The sequence below is a fragment of the Lissotriton helveticus genome, chromosome 2_1, assembly GCF_964261635.1.
Source record: "Lissotriton helveticus chromosome 2_1, aLisHel1.1, whole genome shotgun sequence".
Taxonomy (NCBI): Eukaryota; Metazoa; Chordata; class Amphibia; order Caudata; family Salamandridae; genus Lissotriton; species Lissotriton helveticus.
This window is the reverse complement of record NC_136059.1, coordinates 1,681,740,193-1,681,757,668: the sequence shown is the minus strand read 5'-3', so window position 1 is coordinate 1,681,757,668 and position 17,476 is coordinate 1,681,740,193. Positions and strand designations below refer to the sequence as shown.

The window sequence follows — 17,476 nt, the reverse complement described above, 5'->3', positions numbered from 1 at the left end:
GGAGGCCATCAGCCCCAGAAGCCGCAGAGTCAACCTGACCGAGACTCGGGATAAAGACTGAAAGATCGGAATGAGAGCCTGAATATCCTGAACCCGCTGTTCGGGAGGATAAATCCGAAACTGCGCCGAGTCCAGAACCGCTCCGATGAAGAGTAGCTTCTGAGAGGGACACAGGTGTGACTTCGGCACGTTGATGGAGAACCCCAGCAGGTGCAGGAGGTCTGCCGTAGTCTGGAGGTGGCTGACGACTGTCTGGGGCGAACCCGCCTTCAAAAACCAGTCATCGAGGTAGGGGAAGACTGACACCCCTAACCTGCGCAGATGAGCTGCGACTACCGCCATCACTTCCGTGAACACCCGTGGGGCGCTGGTAAGGCCGAAGGGGAGCACGGTAAACTGAAAGTGCTCGTGGCCTACCGTGAACCGCAGGTAACGCCGGTGGGCAGGCAGGACGGGGATGTGAAAATAAGCGTCCTGCAAGTCCAACGCTACCATCCAGTCTCCGGGGTCCAGGGCAGCTAAGACCTGAGCCAAAGTCAGCATCTATAACTTCGCCTTCCGGAGGAAGCCATTGACGTTCCGTAGGTCCAAGATAGGGCGTAGGCCCCCTTTGCCCTTCTTGGGTACCAGAAAGTAGTGGGAGTAACAACCACACCCTACTTCCGGCCCAGGAACGCGCTCGATGGCCCCCTTGGCCAAGAGGGCCGTGACTTCCTCTTGCAGAAGTTGCAAGTGATCCCCCGACACGCGGTGGAATTGCGGTGGCATGGCTGGAGGGGTAGCCTCGAAGGGAAGGGAGTAGCCCTTTCGGACGATTTGCAGCACCCACCTGTCCGACGTGACAGTGCGCCAGTGGAAGAGGTGATGGCGAACCCTGCCCCCCACTGGCGTCACATGGGCCTGAAAGCACGGACCAGGAGGGTTTTGAGGCAGGTGCTGCAGGGGAAAGTGTGGACTGGCCTCGCCGTTGTCCCCGACCGCTGCCACGGCGGTTTCCACGGCCGCCACCGCGCTGTTGAACATTCTGCGGTGCGTGGCTGGCGGCACGTGTGGGGGCGCCCCTTCCGTGGCCACGAAAGGAGCAAAAGGTACCCGATTGCTGGCGTGGTGCCGAGAGGCCCAAGGACTTGGCCGTAGCCATGGAGTCCTTAAAACGCTCAAGCGTCTGCCTTGTCGCCAAAGAGGCGACTGCCATCGAACGGCATGTCTAGAAGAGTGGCCTGGACATCGGCCGAAAAGTTGGCGGACCTCAACCAGGCGTGGCGTCGAACCGTCACTGTCTTTGCCATCGTCCTGCCCAGTGAGTCCGTGGTATCCAGCCTACACCGGAAGGAATATCACGCTGCATCTCGACCCTCTGCAAGGGCTTGGGTGAGTTTTGCCCGGACCTCCCACGGACATTGTGGCAGCACGTCCGCGACTGTGTCCCACAGGGTGTGGGTGTAGCGGCCCAAGAGGCATGCGGTATTGACTGACCGCAGTCCCAAACTCAGGGACGAGAACACCTTCTTCCCGAATTGTTCATCATACCTCTTGGATTCCCGATCGGGCGGAGCCGCCGGGAATGCGGTCTGGGAAGTGGAGGCCTGGATGACCAGGCTCTCGGGGGTGGGATAGGTGGACAAAAAGCAAGGGTCGCCCGGGGCCGGGCGGTAGCGTCTGGCCACGTTCCTATCCACAGGCGGACCTGTGGCGGGCTTGGACCAAGTGCCCACAAGAACGTCACACAAGGCCTCACTAAACGGCAGTAGAGGCTCAGTGGAGCTTGCCTGCGGTTTAAGGACCTCAGTGAAGAGGTTAGTCCTCACGGCCGCGACGGGGAGCTCAAGGTGTAAGGCCTTGGCCGTCCGCGTCAACACTACACTGTAAGCAGCCCCCTCCTCCGTAGCCACAGTGGGAGGGGAGACAAATCCAGTGTCTGGCGAAGTGTCAAGTCCACTGGCCTCCCCAAGCTCATATGTCCAGTACTGTTGAGACTGGCACTCCTGTGCCAGAGGGTCCACAGACCCCTCCCAATCACCCTCGTCACCCATCACCCATCTCCTGCATTTCAGGGTTAACAGATGGGGCCGTAACTTCCTCCTACAGAAGTTGCAAGTGATCCCCCGACATGCGGTGGTACTGCGGTGGCATGGCTGGAGGGGTCGCCTCGAAGGGGAGGGAATAGCCCCTTCGGACGATTTGCAGCACCCACCTGTCCGACGTGATGGTACGCCAGTGGGGGAGGTGATGGCGGACCCTGCCCCCCACTTGCGACGAATGGGCCGGAAATGCCGGACTAGGAAGGCTTAGAGGCAGATGCTGCAGGGGCGGGTGTCGACTGACCCTGCCCGTGACCCTCGGTACCGCCACGGCGGTAACTGTAACCGCGTTGAGCCTGGGTCTGCGGCTGGCTGGCCGTGTGGGGGCGCCCCTTCCTTGGCCACGAAAGGAGCGAAAAGCGTACGTTTGCTGGCGTTGGCCGTAGCCCTGGAGTCCTTGAAACGCTCCAGCGCACTGTCCACCTTGTCGCCAAAGAGGCGACGGCCATCAAAGGGCATGTCCATAAGGTTGGCCTTGACATCCCCCGAAAAGTTGGCGGACCTCAGCCAGGCGTGGCGGCGAATCGCCTGTCGTTGCAATCACCCTACCCAGCAAGTCCGTGGTGTCGAGTCCACACCGTATTGAGTAGCGTGCTGCATCCCACCCTTCCGCCAGGGCTTGGGTGAGCTTTGCCCGGGCCTCCTCCCGGCACTGTGGCAACACTTCCGCAACCGTATCCCACAAAGAGTGAGTGTAACGGCCCAATGGGCAGGCGGTGTTGAGAGACCACAGCCCCAAACTCAAGGAGGAGAACAGTTAATTTAAAAAACTGATCCTACCTTTTGGATTCCCGAACTGGAGGAGCAGTCGGGAATGCGGTTTGGGACGTCGAGGCCTGGATCACCAGGCTCTCGGGGTGGGGTGAACGGACAGGAAGCTAGGGTCGTCCGGAGCCGGGCGGTGGCGTCGGGCCACGTTCCGATCCACTGGAAGGCCTTTGGAGGGCTTGGACCAGGTGCCCAGCAGAACGTCAGTGAGGGCCTCGTTAAACGGCAGTAGAGGCTCCGAGGAGCTTGCCTGCGGTTTGAGCACCTCAGTGAGAAGGTTAGTCCTCATGGCCACAACAGGGAGCTCAAGAGCCAAGGCCTTGGCCGCCCTAGTCAATACCACGCTGTAAGCAGCCCCCCTCCTCCGTAGCCACGGAGGGAGGAGAGACAAATCCAGTGTCGGGGAAGTGTCCAGACCACTGGCCTCCCCTAGCTCGTCTGCCCAGTCCTGGCTCAACTGGCACTGTAGTGCCAGAGGGTCCTCACCCCCCTCCCAGTCGTACTGGTCATCCATCTCCTGATAGTCAGGAAAAATTGATGGAGCCGGGTCGTGGGTGCATTGCCCACCCATCGATGCCGGAGACGGTGCCGGTTCGATGCCGGATCCGAGACTGGGGACGTCGTCTGGAGACTGCGCCGCGAGCGACACCCTCAGGGTTGGCGCCAACGGAGGAGTCTTAAGGTCAACTAGCGACGACCTGGATCCTATGGGGCCCTGCGGCGTAGGGACCGGAGTCGACGACAGCGCCGGGGCCGAAGCACCAGACGGTGCTGGCGCCAGAGCACCCGACGGAGCCAGAGCACCCGACGGAGCCAAAGCACCCGACGGAGCCAAAGCACCCGACGGAGCCAAAGCACCCGACGGAGCCAAAGCACCCGACGGAGCCAAAGCACCCGACGGAGCCAAAGCACCCGACGGAGCCAAAGCACCCGACGGAGCCAAAGCACCCGACGGAGCCAAAGCACCCGACGGAGCCAAAGCACCCGACGGAGCCAGGGCCAGAGCCGCTGGCCCGCTAGGGCTCCCAGACGGACCCGTGTGGCCCGAAGGCACCACGACGGGGTCCGACGGAGGGAAGTGAGTCCTCATGGCCACGAGGAAGTCACGTATATCCTCCAGCGTCGCGTGCAGCCCAGGGACCGTCGGGTGTGGAGCTGGACCCCCGTCCACGTTGCGCGAGCGTTTGGTTGAGTCAGAAGAGTGATGAGGCCTCTTCGACTTCTTTTTCGAATGCCACGACTTACCTGAGGGCTTGGAGCCCGACAAGTGGTGTTGACTCATCGAACGGTGATGACCGCGGCTCTGGGACCAGCCCATCGACTTCCTCCTCGACCGGGACCTCGAACGGTGCGGAGCCGACTGCTGGAGCTCAAGCAGCTTACGGGACCGCTCCCGTCTAGCCTTCGAGGTCAAGGCCCGGCAGTCGGGGCACGACTTGTCATAATGTTCGGCCAGAGACAGTAAAGGCACCAACGGTGGGGGTCGGTCACCGACATCAAGTGGTGACAGTCCTCGCAAGGTTTGAAACCAGGCATCCCTATTGGCACCGCGAGTCGAGGGTCCACTCGAAAAGTGATCAAAATAGATCAAACAGTTAGTCAAAAAATGACTAAGAGTACTGCTCTTCCCGGATCTGCACTTGCAGGCGCGGAAAAAAGAAGAACTGATGTCAGCGCGCGAGGGCCGTGCCCAAGTAATCCAACGACGTCATTCCAGCGAACACGATGCCGACGAGGGACGCGGAGCCGCAGACTACGCCTAGCGACGCGCAGGGGTACTGCTGACGAAAACTTTCCGGATCCACTCTGAAGCCTGGGGATATTCTAAGGTAAGGAATGTAACACTAACCTGTTTCTTTCAGATACATGGATGGGGAGTTGTGTGAGAAAAAAGACCAACCTAACTTCCCCACCTACACAGCTAACTCACACAAAAAATCAAGGTTTGAAGCTTTTTATTTTTAACCTCCTAACCATGAAGGTTTCAACACTATGAAAGCTGTGCTCATTCAGTTCACCACAATGTCAAATGACATCGTTTATAAATGCTCTGTTGCCGTCCTAACCAGAACCACCCAATGCTAAGTGACTCGGACATAAGTGAACTCAAAACAGCAGACATAAAACTTACCCGAGAAAAAGCAGCTTTGATCTGGTCAACAATTCAAACTGCTGTCCAGTAAATAATGAAACAACACTGATAGCCCAATGGGGTCTTATCAAAAATAATGTTGACTCAATTTGAATAGCATTAATCCTACTTGATCTACCCTTTCATAAGAACCATTCAAATCCACAGCTACCATACCCAAATCCTCAGCCATTAATCTTTTGCTGTTGAATGTCACGCAACTTTATCGTCATTTAACTACAACTGCTATAATTATGTAGATTTACAAAACATTCAATAGCTTGCACATCAACATATCTCAGACTCCTATTCTATTGGATACTGTCTACAAGAAATTACCCACTGGATGCCAGCCAATTGCCTCACTAAATAACTTAAAAACAGAGATACTAACATGTGGCAAATAGACCAATTGTCAGCCCTTGGCCATCTGGCCTGAACATCAAGGGCATCCACCATTTCATTGAGGAGTCAGGAGGAACCCAAGATTAATTATGGACTCAAATCCCTTCTTTTGACAATAAGTAAATTAACTCTCCAACTGAACGTTATCCATCATGAGATGCCTTATGTTAATTTTCCCACATCTTGGCTTCTTTCCAAAGTTTCAATCTATAATTGTCTTACTAATTTCCCATCTTGACTATGCCAACAAAGAAACCCATGGAACGCTCCTTTAACACCTTGGCTGCTATGTCTTTTCCCCTCCTGTGCTGCATTCCCAGATTTACCATTGTTCATGACGAGCTGAGCTCGTCATAAGCACCCTAGAGGTATACCTCATGACGAGCTGAGCTCGTCATGAGCATGGAAGGGGTTAAATACTATTGATATTATAGAGACTTTAAAAGGCAGCGCACATCAGCTTCCCAACCTGCCACTGTGGGCTCACAATACATCAGGCATATTATCTCTACACTGGCAATTTTTGACTAGACAGATAGTCTTCAAAGCACTGTGCACCCGTCGTTGAACAGTAGACTGGGTTATGCCAGTCTTTTTTCTCCCAACTGAAACTCACACCAATTGACAAACAAAATAAGTGTGTCACAGGTCTTTTCTTTTGACGATCATACCCTACCCAAAAAAAAAAAAATGGCAAAAGCACTTTTCCTTTCAGACAGGCAAGCCCTGGAACAAGATTCCTTCATGGATAAGAATAAAGACCACCTTGATTCTGAACAGCACTAAAAATCTGGCTTTTCCCATCCATATGATCACAGAACGCATATGAAAAACCCCAGAAGTTACAAGGTATATATGAACGAGATCATCTATTCTCACATCTCCACAAAACGTCACGCTTCTTGGGCAACCAAGAACCAGATCCAAATCAGGGGTTTAAAGTACTATACAAATGAAGAAATATAATACTATGCAAAAGCATACCTGAACATTTTACATTTTAAATGAAAAATATATTTACCTTTGGCCTCCACTAAGCTCAGTTAGATTTTCTTTCCAAGTGTTTCCCAAGGCAACCTTAAACTCCAGCCCATCCAATGCTGAATGCCCTTCTGGTGGCGCAAGCATAGCATTGGCACCTGGCAAAAGCGTTGAGAAAATTGATCCAAAGTCTTTGTTTACCTAAAAAATACAACAAAAACCCCAGGTTATCCAAATCAAAGTTGAATTTGAGGTATTTTCTTTTTGGAATACAAAAATATGTCAAAATGAACAGATTAACACAATGGTTAATTGTCACAATCTAAGTGGGGCCAACAACATCATAACTCAAACAGAAACAGACATCAGGAAAAGGGACATTATCAGTAAGTAGGTGGTACTAATTTAACAAATGGAACCGCATTTTTCATGTATTCACTAAATCTCCTTTGAGGTGAACTATGAAACGTCTGAAGATCGGGTACAAGCGGTCTAGGCTGGCTTACACTGGAGAGGACTTTTTTTTTTTTTTTTAGGAGGGGGAGGTTTGGGAAATGGACATCCAGGGTTACTAAATTACCAATTGTATCCTCGGAGGTAATTTACCATGGGCGTTCAGGTGTCCCTGTACTATGGTCAGCACAAACTTAAAACCAAGCATATCCCTGACAAAAAAAAAAATCAGTCCATGGCTAACTGAGGGGGGTAATGTGGTTTAGAAACTCACTCACAAGAATATAACAACAACTAATTGAGCAGTCGCTGATTTTAACTTTAATAAAGAAAATTGCTTTCATGCACATAAACCTAGACACTTTGCACAAAAGAGCAAGTTACTTACCTTCAGTAATGCTCTTTCCGGTAGAGAGACGATCTAGCTGCAGATTCCTCAAATGTTTAATACTCTCCAGGTACCAGACTAGATCCAGAAACCTTTCAGCAGTACCTCGGTGTGCAGTCAGGTGACACCATGCAGCTTTGCATGGATGTCATTCCGTCCTGGAATAGGTATTTGGGGTCTATAAAAGGTGCCACACCTGCGAAATGACTTCAATTGCTCAAGAGGCTGTCTGCACCTTTAGATGCACAGCTACAACAGCAAATTTAAAGTGACCAGTGTGCAGATTCCTAGACTAAGGATCTTGAGTGTGTTCAATAATAGAATGGGGAAGAAGGGAGGGTCGGTGAGGAATATGCTGCTAGATACCGTTTTTACCAGAAAAAGCGTTACCAATGGTAATTTGCGTGTTCTTCTCATACAGATGTCTAGCCGAAGATTCCTCAACTTTTGAATAGGTAACAAAGCAGCACCTATTTGGAGGTGGGTCTGTGAATTGACTCAAACCAGAAATCCCTGCAGGACAAAGCGGGTAAAATGTCCCTCTAGATTAACCTGACAGTCGAGGCAATAATGGTTCATGAACGTATGGAGGGACGCCCGCACAGCTGACTGGAATAGGTCTAGGACAGGGACTCCGTGTGCAGTAGTAGTAGCAGCAGCATTGGCCCTGATAGAATGAGCATGCAGTCCTTCCGGGGTCTGCTTTTAAGCCAATGTGTAGATTTTAATGTAGAACACGATCCAGCAGGAGATGGTTTTCTTCTGTACTGCCTTGCCTTTCTTCACTTTAGAGAACCCCACCAAGTGTTGATCATCCACTCTGTTCTTTGGTGCAATCAATGTAAAACCAGAGCGCTCTTCTGGGACCCAAATGAAGGAGCCTCACCACCTCTTTAGAATGGGTGAGGTAGAACAATACAACTTTTGGTAGAAACGATGCCTATGTCCGCAGAACCAAATTGTCTGAGAAGGTGGTAGTGTATCTTGGATTGACAGAGATTGAAGCTCACTTACACGCTGTGTAAGTGAGGTGTTGGCAACGAGGAACATCGTCTTCATAGTAAGGAGCCGTATGGCACAGCTGTGAAGCCGGTCTAAGAGTCCCCATCAGATAAATAAGGACCAGCTGAAGGTCCCACTAGGGCATTACAAAGGGAGAAGTGGGAACCATTCATTGCAGGAGTTTTATAAGTTTCACCACAACTTCAACTGATTTGAAAAAAGAGAACTGATCCGGCAATCGCAAGAAGGCCAAAAGGGACGCAAGGAAATCCTTAGCCGTTTTCAAAGCACAACCTTGCCTAGCAGTAGTCACATAATATGACCTGAAGCGGGCCAACCTGGCGTGTGCCGCCCCAAGCCTCAAATATTTCCCAACAGGTGTACAAAGTCTTTGTCGAGGGACGCCTGGTTGCCAAGATGACATCAACCACCTCCTGGGGAAGGTCAAAGGTGTTCAGCAGTTGCCGCTCAATCTCTAAGCATAAAGGTGGAGTTTGCAAATGCCTCGGTGCAGAACGCTTCCTTGTTCCTGCAACAGTAGGTCCTTCCCGTGAGAGAAGGGGGGGGGGGGGAAGAAGCAAGGGGTTTGCAGCATGATCAGATGATAGGCTCCATACTCTTCATGCTGAATCCAGAACCACTAGGATGACCTGGGCCCGGTCACTCCTGATCTTGAGAACTCAGGGCAGGAATGGTATCAGCAGACAGTCATACAGGAACCCTAAATTCCACTAGAGTCGGAATGCATCTCCTATTGGGAGGTACCTTGGAAATCCAATGCACTCAGCTGTGGCTAACAAATTGAGTAAAGGTTATTCTCAGGTGCAGAAGAGATTTTACGCCACCTCCTGGTACCCCATTAGGTGGTGTGTCAGATGGCAAGTTTATGTTCTGAAGCGACCCATGCATACTTCGGTCGAAAAGTGGACACAATATATAGGGATTGTTGCATCTGTATACCTCACAGCTTAGCTGCCGTTCATGATCCGCTAGGCGCAGACGGCTGAGCTTGTCCACCTTGGCATGCAATGATCCTGCCAGGTGGTTCATCCCCATGAAAATTCCTTGGTGGTCCAGCCATGTCCAGAAGTGCAGGGCCTCCTTGCACAGGGCCCATGACCCAGCCACCCCCCCCCCCGCCCCACTTACCCAGAACCCCATTTGTTGCAGTACCACATGGTGGTGGTGTGTCTGTGAGCACCTGTATCTGCCTCCCCTTGATGGATGGAAAGAAGGTCCACTTAGTCTTATTGTCCCACTGCAGAGCCCACTTATGGCACTTGGAGTGCTCGAGCAGCAGGATGCAGAGGCCATCAGACCCTGCAGCTTTGGAGTCAACCTCACTGAAATCGTGGGCTGAGGCTGAAAGATCGGGATAATAGCCTGAATGTCCCGGACTCTCTATCCTGAGGGAAAAGACACAAAACCAAACCATGTTCAAAACGTCTTTGATAAAGGAGAGCATCTGATCAGGAGTCGGGTTTGACCTTGGCACGCCGATAGTGAACCCCAAAGAAGAAAGGAGGTTCACAGGAAGTGGTTGATGGCAGCCTGGGGCCAGCCTGCCTTAAATAGTCAGTCATCAAGGTAGGAGAAGACTAGCACCCCTGACCTCCATAGGTGTGCTTCAACCACAGCCATCACTTTCGTTAACATCTATGGGGCACTGGTGAGACCAAAGGGAAGCACTACAAACTGAAAAACACTCCTGTCTTACAGTGGCAGCCCCTCCATTACGGAGGAGGATCTCTGTCTCCCCCGCCACAGAAAAAACAATAAAACCAGTTTCTAACCCGTTTTATTATCTTTTTTTTTATTCCCCTGGACCCACCCCCAGGACTCGGACTAGTCTTGAGGGCGGGTCCAGGGGATAACACTGAGGTGGGGGAGTGCACTGCGCATTATGTGATTGGCTGACCGTTTCAACCCGGCCAAACACCTCATTTGCAGTGAAGCTTTCGCCAACCTCAGCTGCGTTGCTGGGGCTGGAGAAAGCAGGCACAGGCACCCTGTCTGCCTGGGAGCACAAAGTTGTAGCGCTCAGACCAATCGTGACACTGCTTTCCTGCAGCGTCATGATTTGCCACAGTGCAGTGTGGGAGCCTGTCACAAAATCAGGAAGAGCGGGATGAAGAGGACTGCGGAGGCGATCAGGTAAGCTTATCTCTTTATTATTCCATCACCCCCCACCCACACACTCCTCCAGCTCCCTCTTTGGAAGGGCATGGGCAGCGACTGCTGTGGTACCACAAATCACAGGTAAAAAGCAGCGGGCTGGCAAGATGGGCAAATGGAAACAGGTATCCTGCACATCCAACCCCAGCATCCAGTCTGTAGCTCTGAGGACAGACTAGAGCTGAGCCAGGGTAAACTTTTTGAATTTCTCTTCCTAGAGGAAAACATGAAGAGCGTGCAGGTCTAAAATCGGGTGCAGACCTCCATCTTATTGGGCACCAAAAAGTAGCATGAATAGCAACAATGCCCTACTTCTGACGTGGCACCCTCTCAACAGCCCCTTTGGTGAAAAGGGCTTGCACTTCCTGCCGCAAAATGGAGAGATGGACCTTCATGATTCGTAAGGGGGATGATGGAAGGTGTGGTGAAGAAAAAAGGAAGAGAAAGGTGTAGCACCTGCAAACGATCGGTAGGGCCCACCTGCCAGAATTTACTGCCTGCTAACATCAGTGGAGTCTGCCTCTCACTGGGTGGCTGTGCTCCTGTAAAGGCACCCTGAAGAGGTTTGGCGGGTCGGGGAGCACGGGGAACAGTGGAACAGGTGGCCCGCTAAACTGGCTGCGAGGGCGTTGGGCACTTCAAACTCGACAGGGAATCTGCTTGGTTTCTTGTGGAGGCTGGTGTATGGGGCATTTGAGCCAAATCTGCAAAAGAAGGGGTGGAACTTTTGCAGTTCGAGAGGTCTGGAAGAAAGCCCAGACTGCGAGCCATAGCCCTGCTCTCTTAAAACTCTCTAGAGCCGAATTTGCCTTGTCCCCTGGAGGAAGCTGGCTCTGTATATATTATACCAAAGTAAGGAATATGGGGACAGAGTCCAGAGAGGCCCCAGAGGTACAGCAGAGGCAAGTACTAACAGTTCTCTTTGTGGTAGTGTTGGTGAGCAGTTAGGCTTATCCAGGGGGTATGTTAAGTATTTATTATATTCACTCAATCAAGGTCGATGCACATATTCTGACTTAATCCAGAACTGGGCAAGTATAAAAAAGATATACTTGTATTTTATTTCTAGACCAAACAGGACTTGAAACAGGTAGGTAAAATATACTTTCACTGTAGACCTTTACATACAAATGCAATGGAGTAAAGATTTGCAGTTGTTTCAGGGTTGTATCACTTTAAAATGCAGTCTGAACAACACAGTAATAACTTTCACATTACTTTTTTAGTTACTTCTGGATTACTTTCAGTACTGGGGGTGGTATGCCCAGATACCACACCTTAAGATTTCACAATTAAATGGCAAGTTAGACTTTTTATACATTGCAATTGGAGTTCCTTTTTCTAAATACAAACATCAATTCAACACAACATTTTAGGCCCCAAATCTTTTAACATGGCTTCCTATGACCAAGGGTCCCCAAGGTCTAGATGGGCACTTGAGTTGCAGCACCAGTGGCACTGGGACAGCAGGGTGCAGGGGCCCAATGTTACCAAATGAGGCTAAGGGGGCCTTCGGTTCTGGACTGATAACGAGCAGGCCACTCGGGCGTGGGAGCCAATCTCCTCGGGTTAAGATCAACACTGCAGTGGCCAATAAACACAGGAGCTGCACCACCAACATGTCTGGGGCGGCCGGGTGCAGGATGCAAAAAGGACGTCAGGGACCCTGTGTGTTTCAATGGAGACCTTCAGTTTTGAGAAGGTGCTGCAGGCTTGTGCAGGGAGAATTCCTAAAGGCGAACACCCGCTGGAGAGGTAAGTTAGGATCTCAGAGGATGCCTGGACACCGCTGGTTGGGTCACCCAAGGCCATGGAGCGTCGAGGCATTGTGTGTGTGTAGGGGAAGGGGGGGGGGGGGGGGATATTTTTAGGTTGAGGTTGCAGGCGTCATCTAGAGGCTTGTTTGGGAATCACCAGATCAGGATCGCTGGGGAGACCTTGTGGTGTTGGGCCACTCGAACTCAGGCCATGAGCGTCTGGTGCAGAGTGGTGTGGAGTCGCCAGAATCCGGTTCTGTGGGCGATTCTTTTTTCTATATAAATCTGTTTATTAAACAGTTGTCTGCATCCATCAGTGGTCACATAATCTTAAAGTTGAGCACATGCAATAACAATGATGTACACATACTACGATTTAGAGACATAATGCAGTAGTAATGGTACCTCTGGCTCCCATCTACAGAATACAGTTAGTTCCCGCAATCGTCGGTTTAATGTGCTGAGACGTTTGCTACCAAACTTGCCAGTTTTTAGAAATGCCATTTTAGAGCCGTGGAGTTCGAAATGACCAACTCCCAGACCATTTACTCTTTATGGTTTTACTACACTTACAATGTCTAAGAATGGGCTTAAACACAATAGGGGTACCTGGTTCATGCCACTGTAACGTTACCTGAGGGTTAGTGCACCCTGCTAGAGGCGTGACTTACCTAGGACTCAGGCAGTGGATTGCAGGCACGGCACACAGTGATGTGTGCCTTGCCAACTCTTCCCTTTTCTCTGCACCAAAACACAGCCTGCAATGCAAGTGAGTAGGTGTTAAGGTACAGGGCCTCTAAGGGTGGCACAATAGGTGTTGCAGCCCTTAGGGTCCTTTCCTGGTCACAGTGCTCTTGGTACCCATGGTACCTTTTACAAGGGGCTTACCTGTCGGCATGGATGTGCCAAATGTGGATACAAAGGTGCAGTCTTGGGAAGGAACACAGGCCCTCAGAACCTGATTGGCAGGGACCCAGGGCACATCAAGTCAGGTTGCGTCAGATGTCAGGCAAAAAGTGGGAGGTAACTATGCAAAAAGTCGGCCCTTTCCTACAGCAGGTCAGCATGCAAAGTATCTGCTGCGTAAAACAGAGAAAACAGAAATGCGCCATATGTATTATGATATTATGCACTGCTGCTCTCTCACTGCGCTGGCGAATTTAAGGCTGCCTAGTGCCAACATAGGCACCCTTGCACCTTGCTCGAAGGGTGTTTGCGTTAAGGGCAGGATTGTTTTTTGCAGGCGGTGTACTTTTCCTTTTTCTCTGTGCAATGCGGAATGCATCACACACAGAAAAGGGAAGTAATGAGGAGAATTCGATCCCAAGTGGAGTTTCACCATGCTGTTCGGGGTGCACAGCAATGGAAATGATCTCATTATCCTTCATGTTTTTAAAATGTATTTCTTTATAGCAAAGGGAGAGCTAAATATGCTACGTCATGGCAGACATCCCCTCAAGTCCATTCCCAGGGAAAGCAAAATTACTGGTAGGACCCTGGCTTTACCAACAATCCTTGGACAGTTCTATGCGGGCACTAATGTTCTGTATTTTTTTTAAATACTGTAAAGTAGGGCAACTAGATTTTCTAATCTGCTATTTGTGGCTATGTATGTCACCATTGTTTGAAAAATGTGGACCGGACCAATTTATCAGATTGCCACAGAGCTGCAGAGGTAGTCTCAAATGTTCGATCTAGTGATGACGGGAGGTGAATCTACAGCGCCCTCTTGATCTGTAATATCGGATTCAACTTGACCTCTCAAACTGGGTGTGGACCTGAAATGTTCAATCCCTTTATCCTCCTGTATTTTGAACTCCTCTGTATCTTTCAGAATCACTTTTTTGGGAATGGTTTGAATACTTATATTAGGTGTTACTGTAGGCTGCAAAGGATCAAGTCTTCTGTTTCCATTCTGTATACTTCCGGTAAGTCAGGATCAATGTTGGAAATGATTTACTTCTTTGATGCCAAGCCCAAAGTTATGGGGGTGTGTGAGGAGCACTCCGTAATTGTCTTCTCTACAAAATAATCCACCGGTGCTGTGGCTAATAAGGGTAGTCACTCCTTGTTAGAAAATATAAGTTATGACGGGTTTACAAACCCATCTAGACGCGCACTGTTCACTCGGTGTGGTGCACCTTCAAAATTTTGAAAACATTCTACTCAACAATATACCAGAAATTAGTTAATTGTTTTAATACATCATTCTCTTTGTTATAATTTGTTGTACACACTTTCCTCAGTGCTGATTAATTCATCATGTAAACAAATGCATCATGTAATTCACTTTTTCTTTTGATTCTTCTTGTACAATATACATTTCATTGTAGTTTAACAACATAGTGTCACTATTCTGCCCAATGCATTTCGGTACTCAATGGTACCTTCATCAGGGGCCAGTCTGAAATAAAAAATAAAAAATAAGGAGATGTAAATATAATGTAATTGTGAGAACGCCCATGAGTGTGAGGTTATTGGTATTTTAACTCATACCTGTGTGAAAAAGTCACTGCGCCTGGGGGCTGAAAATAATAATAATATATTTATGTTCAATCTATCCGAAACTGACACAACTGCACAGCGAAAGTTATTTGAAACTGAATGTACTTCTGCTTACCGCATTCCTTATCAGTGTCTTACTGTCGATAAGCTGCCAAAATGAAATAATGATAATAATAAACTCACTTATCATTGTTCTAATGCCTCTTGTATTTTCTCATAAACTATTCCTCATTTCAACCAAACATACCTGTAAAGCTGCCAGTGTGTTTCTATTCCCTGCAAAAATATATAACTGCGGTTATAACCGTTGGCAAGCCAAATACTCCTGTGCTCAATATTGCCGATGTGAAATATTCACGTACCTCAACGCTTTGATGTCCGATCTACAAGATAAACAACAACGGTACTGTAACTTCCTGCCACTTATTTCAGCTTGAAGTTACTCAAAGCTTCAAGAAAAGCCACACGTACTCCGTGTTTACCTGAATATGTATCTCTTCCCACTCTCTCGTTACCGTTGTTGTAAAAAGCGCATTCAAAGACGCCGCCATTACCGAACTATTTTTAACACGCTGTCGTCACTGCGTCGCCATAAACATCAAAAGGAGACTATTGAAATTACTCCTATCTTAAAGCTAGCGTCCAAAAGTCGCCATGTTGGACTAAGTCAAATATTCACTTTATACTCTTAGTAACCACAAGCTATCTCAACATATGGCTGTGCGCCAACGTATTACTCTCCCAACCTCTGCTGGTTAGGTTAATAATATACACCTCGCGTATATCGGCTGTTACAATGAAATACACAAATCCCTATTAACGGTTGTGATGTTGCGATACTGACGCTATAACTCACCGTACGCTCTCGATCGGATGTAAACAATCTACTTGTCAAACAACGCATATTTTCAACATTCCCAAGGGGGATAATAAGTTGCTCGCCAGTGACCAGTGTGACCAAGTGAGGTAGTGTTGTATGATGTTTGGTTATGTTGCGTGGTGGGGTGTTATACGATGATGCCATGCTCGATGTGCTCCAATAAACCAATGAATAAATACTGATGTTCGGTGTTCAATTGATCAGGCTCAAAAACCAAGTGCATCATACATACATAAGGTTGGAAACATTCTAATTTATGTCGAAATTACACACATTCATGATGACTAAATGTTTTTTACATGTCTATGTTTGGAGATAACCTGAAAAGTCATGCCTAAATAATAATATTATAAACAATGTGCTATCATAAAACAGTGCTTAATTTCAAATGCTGTAGTATCAAGTTCATCATACAGACCAAAATGTGAAGAAACTAACATGTTAAGATGTTACTACCAGTTTTGTCTGCTTTGTGTGTCCTATATGCTTGTGTTTAAAGGTAACACGATAAGTCATACCTATCATTGAGACCTATCGGAGTCATAGTATTCAAATATTTTATCCAATATAATTCAGGTTTAAGTAATCTTTGGTGGTTGTCTATTCCTGGAGGAATGGCTGCTTTCTCAAGGATGAGAAAACAAATTTGTGAAATGGTATGTTTTGCATCTCTCCAATGTGTGACTAATGGTGGTGACAAATTTAGATTGCGTATCCTGCTCTTGTGCTCCGTCAATCTAATTTTCAACTTCCGTTCCGTTTTACCAACATACATCATCCCGCAGGGGAATTTGATTCCATGAACTACGTGCTGCGCATTGCAATCACTCTTGTGTCTAAGCTTGATCTGTGCTCCTGTTGTAGGGTGTGTAAATGAACTTCCCATGATCACATTATTACAGTGTGTACAGTTCTGACAGCGTACTGTTCCTTTGAAAGATGTTACTTGCTGTGCTACTTGTTTTCGTTTCAGAATTTGTCTTAAGTTTTGACCATCTAGTGTAGGCGTGCATTGGTTTTTCTCTGAATATATCCTTAAACTCAGGTTCTATAGACAGCAATTCCCACCTTTGATTTATTATTCCCTTAATGGCTTTTGACTGTGTGGTATATTTGGTAACAAATACCGTTTTATCGCAGGTTGTTTTGCTTTTAGGTCTAAGTAACTCTTGTCTGTCCATCTTCATGACTTTCACCATGCTCACTTGCAGTTCTTCTCTTGGATAGCCTCTATCCTCATATTTTTGTGCTTGTTCATGCAACTTCATTCGACAAGTGTTCGGATCTGAACAGATTCGCTTAATTCTAATGAACTGGGAAAGTGGAAGATTCTTTACCAGACTCCTGGGATGAAAACTGGCATAGCTCAATGCATTGTTGCGGTCTGTCGGCTTAGAATACAGTTCAGTCTCAAATCCTGTTGATTTCTTAATGATTCTAACATCCAAAAAGTCCATCACCTTATTGCCAATTTTATGAGTGAATTGTATTCTAGGGTTCACCTGATTGAGTTTCAGAATAGTTCTTGTAGTGATTCTGTTGTGTCATTCCATATTAAAAATATGTTGTCGATGAACCGACAGTACATTTTGATGTTGAGCATGGTATCAGACAAGCGAACATTAAAGTAGGTGAAGTTATGGGCAGCAGTGGAGAAGGTCTTTGCAAGCGAAGATAAGGAAGGGACTGGTGGAAAGAGTGATGATGAGGTTTGGTGCTGGTGAAACATAGGTTAGGACATCCAAGTCTAGGTCACCAGCTAAGGTTACAAAGAGTTAAGCACAGTGTAGAAGAGCATGGGTGGCAGAATTATGTCTGAGCCTGTGAGACTTGGGGTTATGCTTTTAAGGAGGGTTAATGCGGGGGAGTGGGAGACGGTGGCTGGAGAGTGAACAGATGGACAAGATGACACATTTTGAGCTAAGAAATAGAGCTAAATGAAACCGAACA

The 17,476-nt window shown here is 48.4% G+C and overlaps 1 protein-coding gene across 1 annotated transcript in view; it reads right to left on the bottom strand.

Moving 5' to 3' along the window:
- The window catches only part of SMC2 (structural maintenance of chromosomes 2), a 297,985-nt gene that overhangs the window by 35,419 nt on the left and 245,090 nt on the right, over window positions 1-17,476 (bottom strand). Inside the window, exon 23 of the mRNA XM_078676628.1 lies at window positions 6,407-6,567. Within this exon, the coding sequence (XP_078532754.1) occupies window positions 6,407-6,567 (161 nt within the window). The remainder of the gene's footprint in view (window positions 1-6,406; window positions 6,568-17,476) is intronic.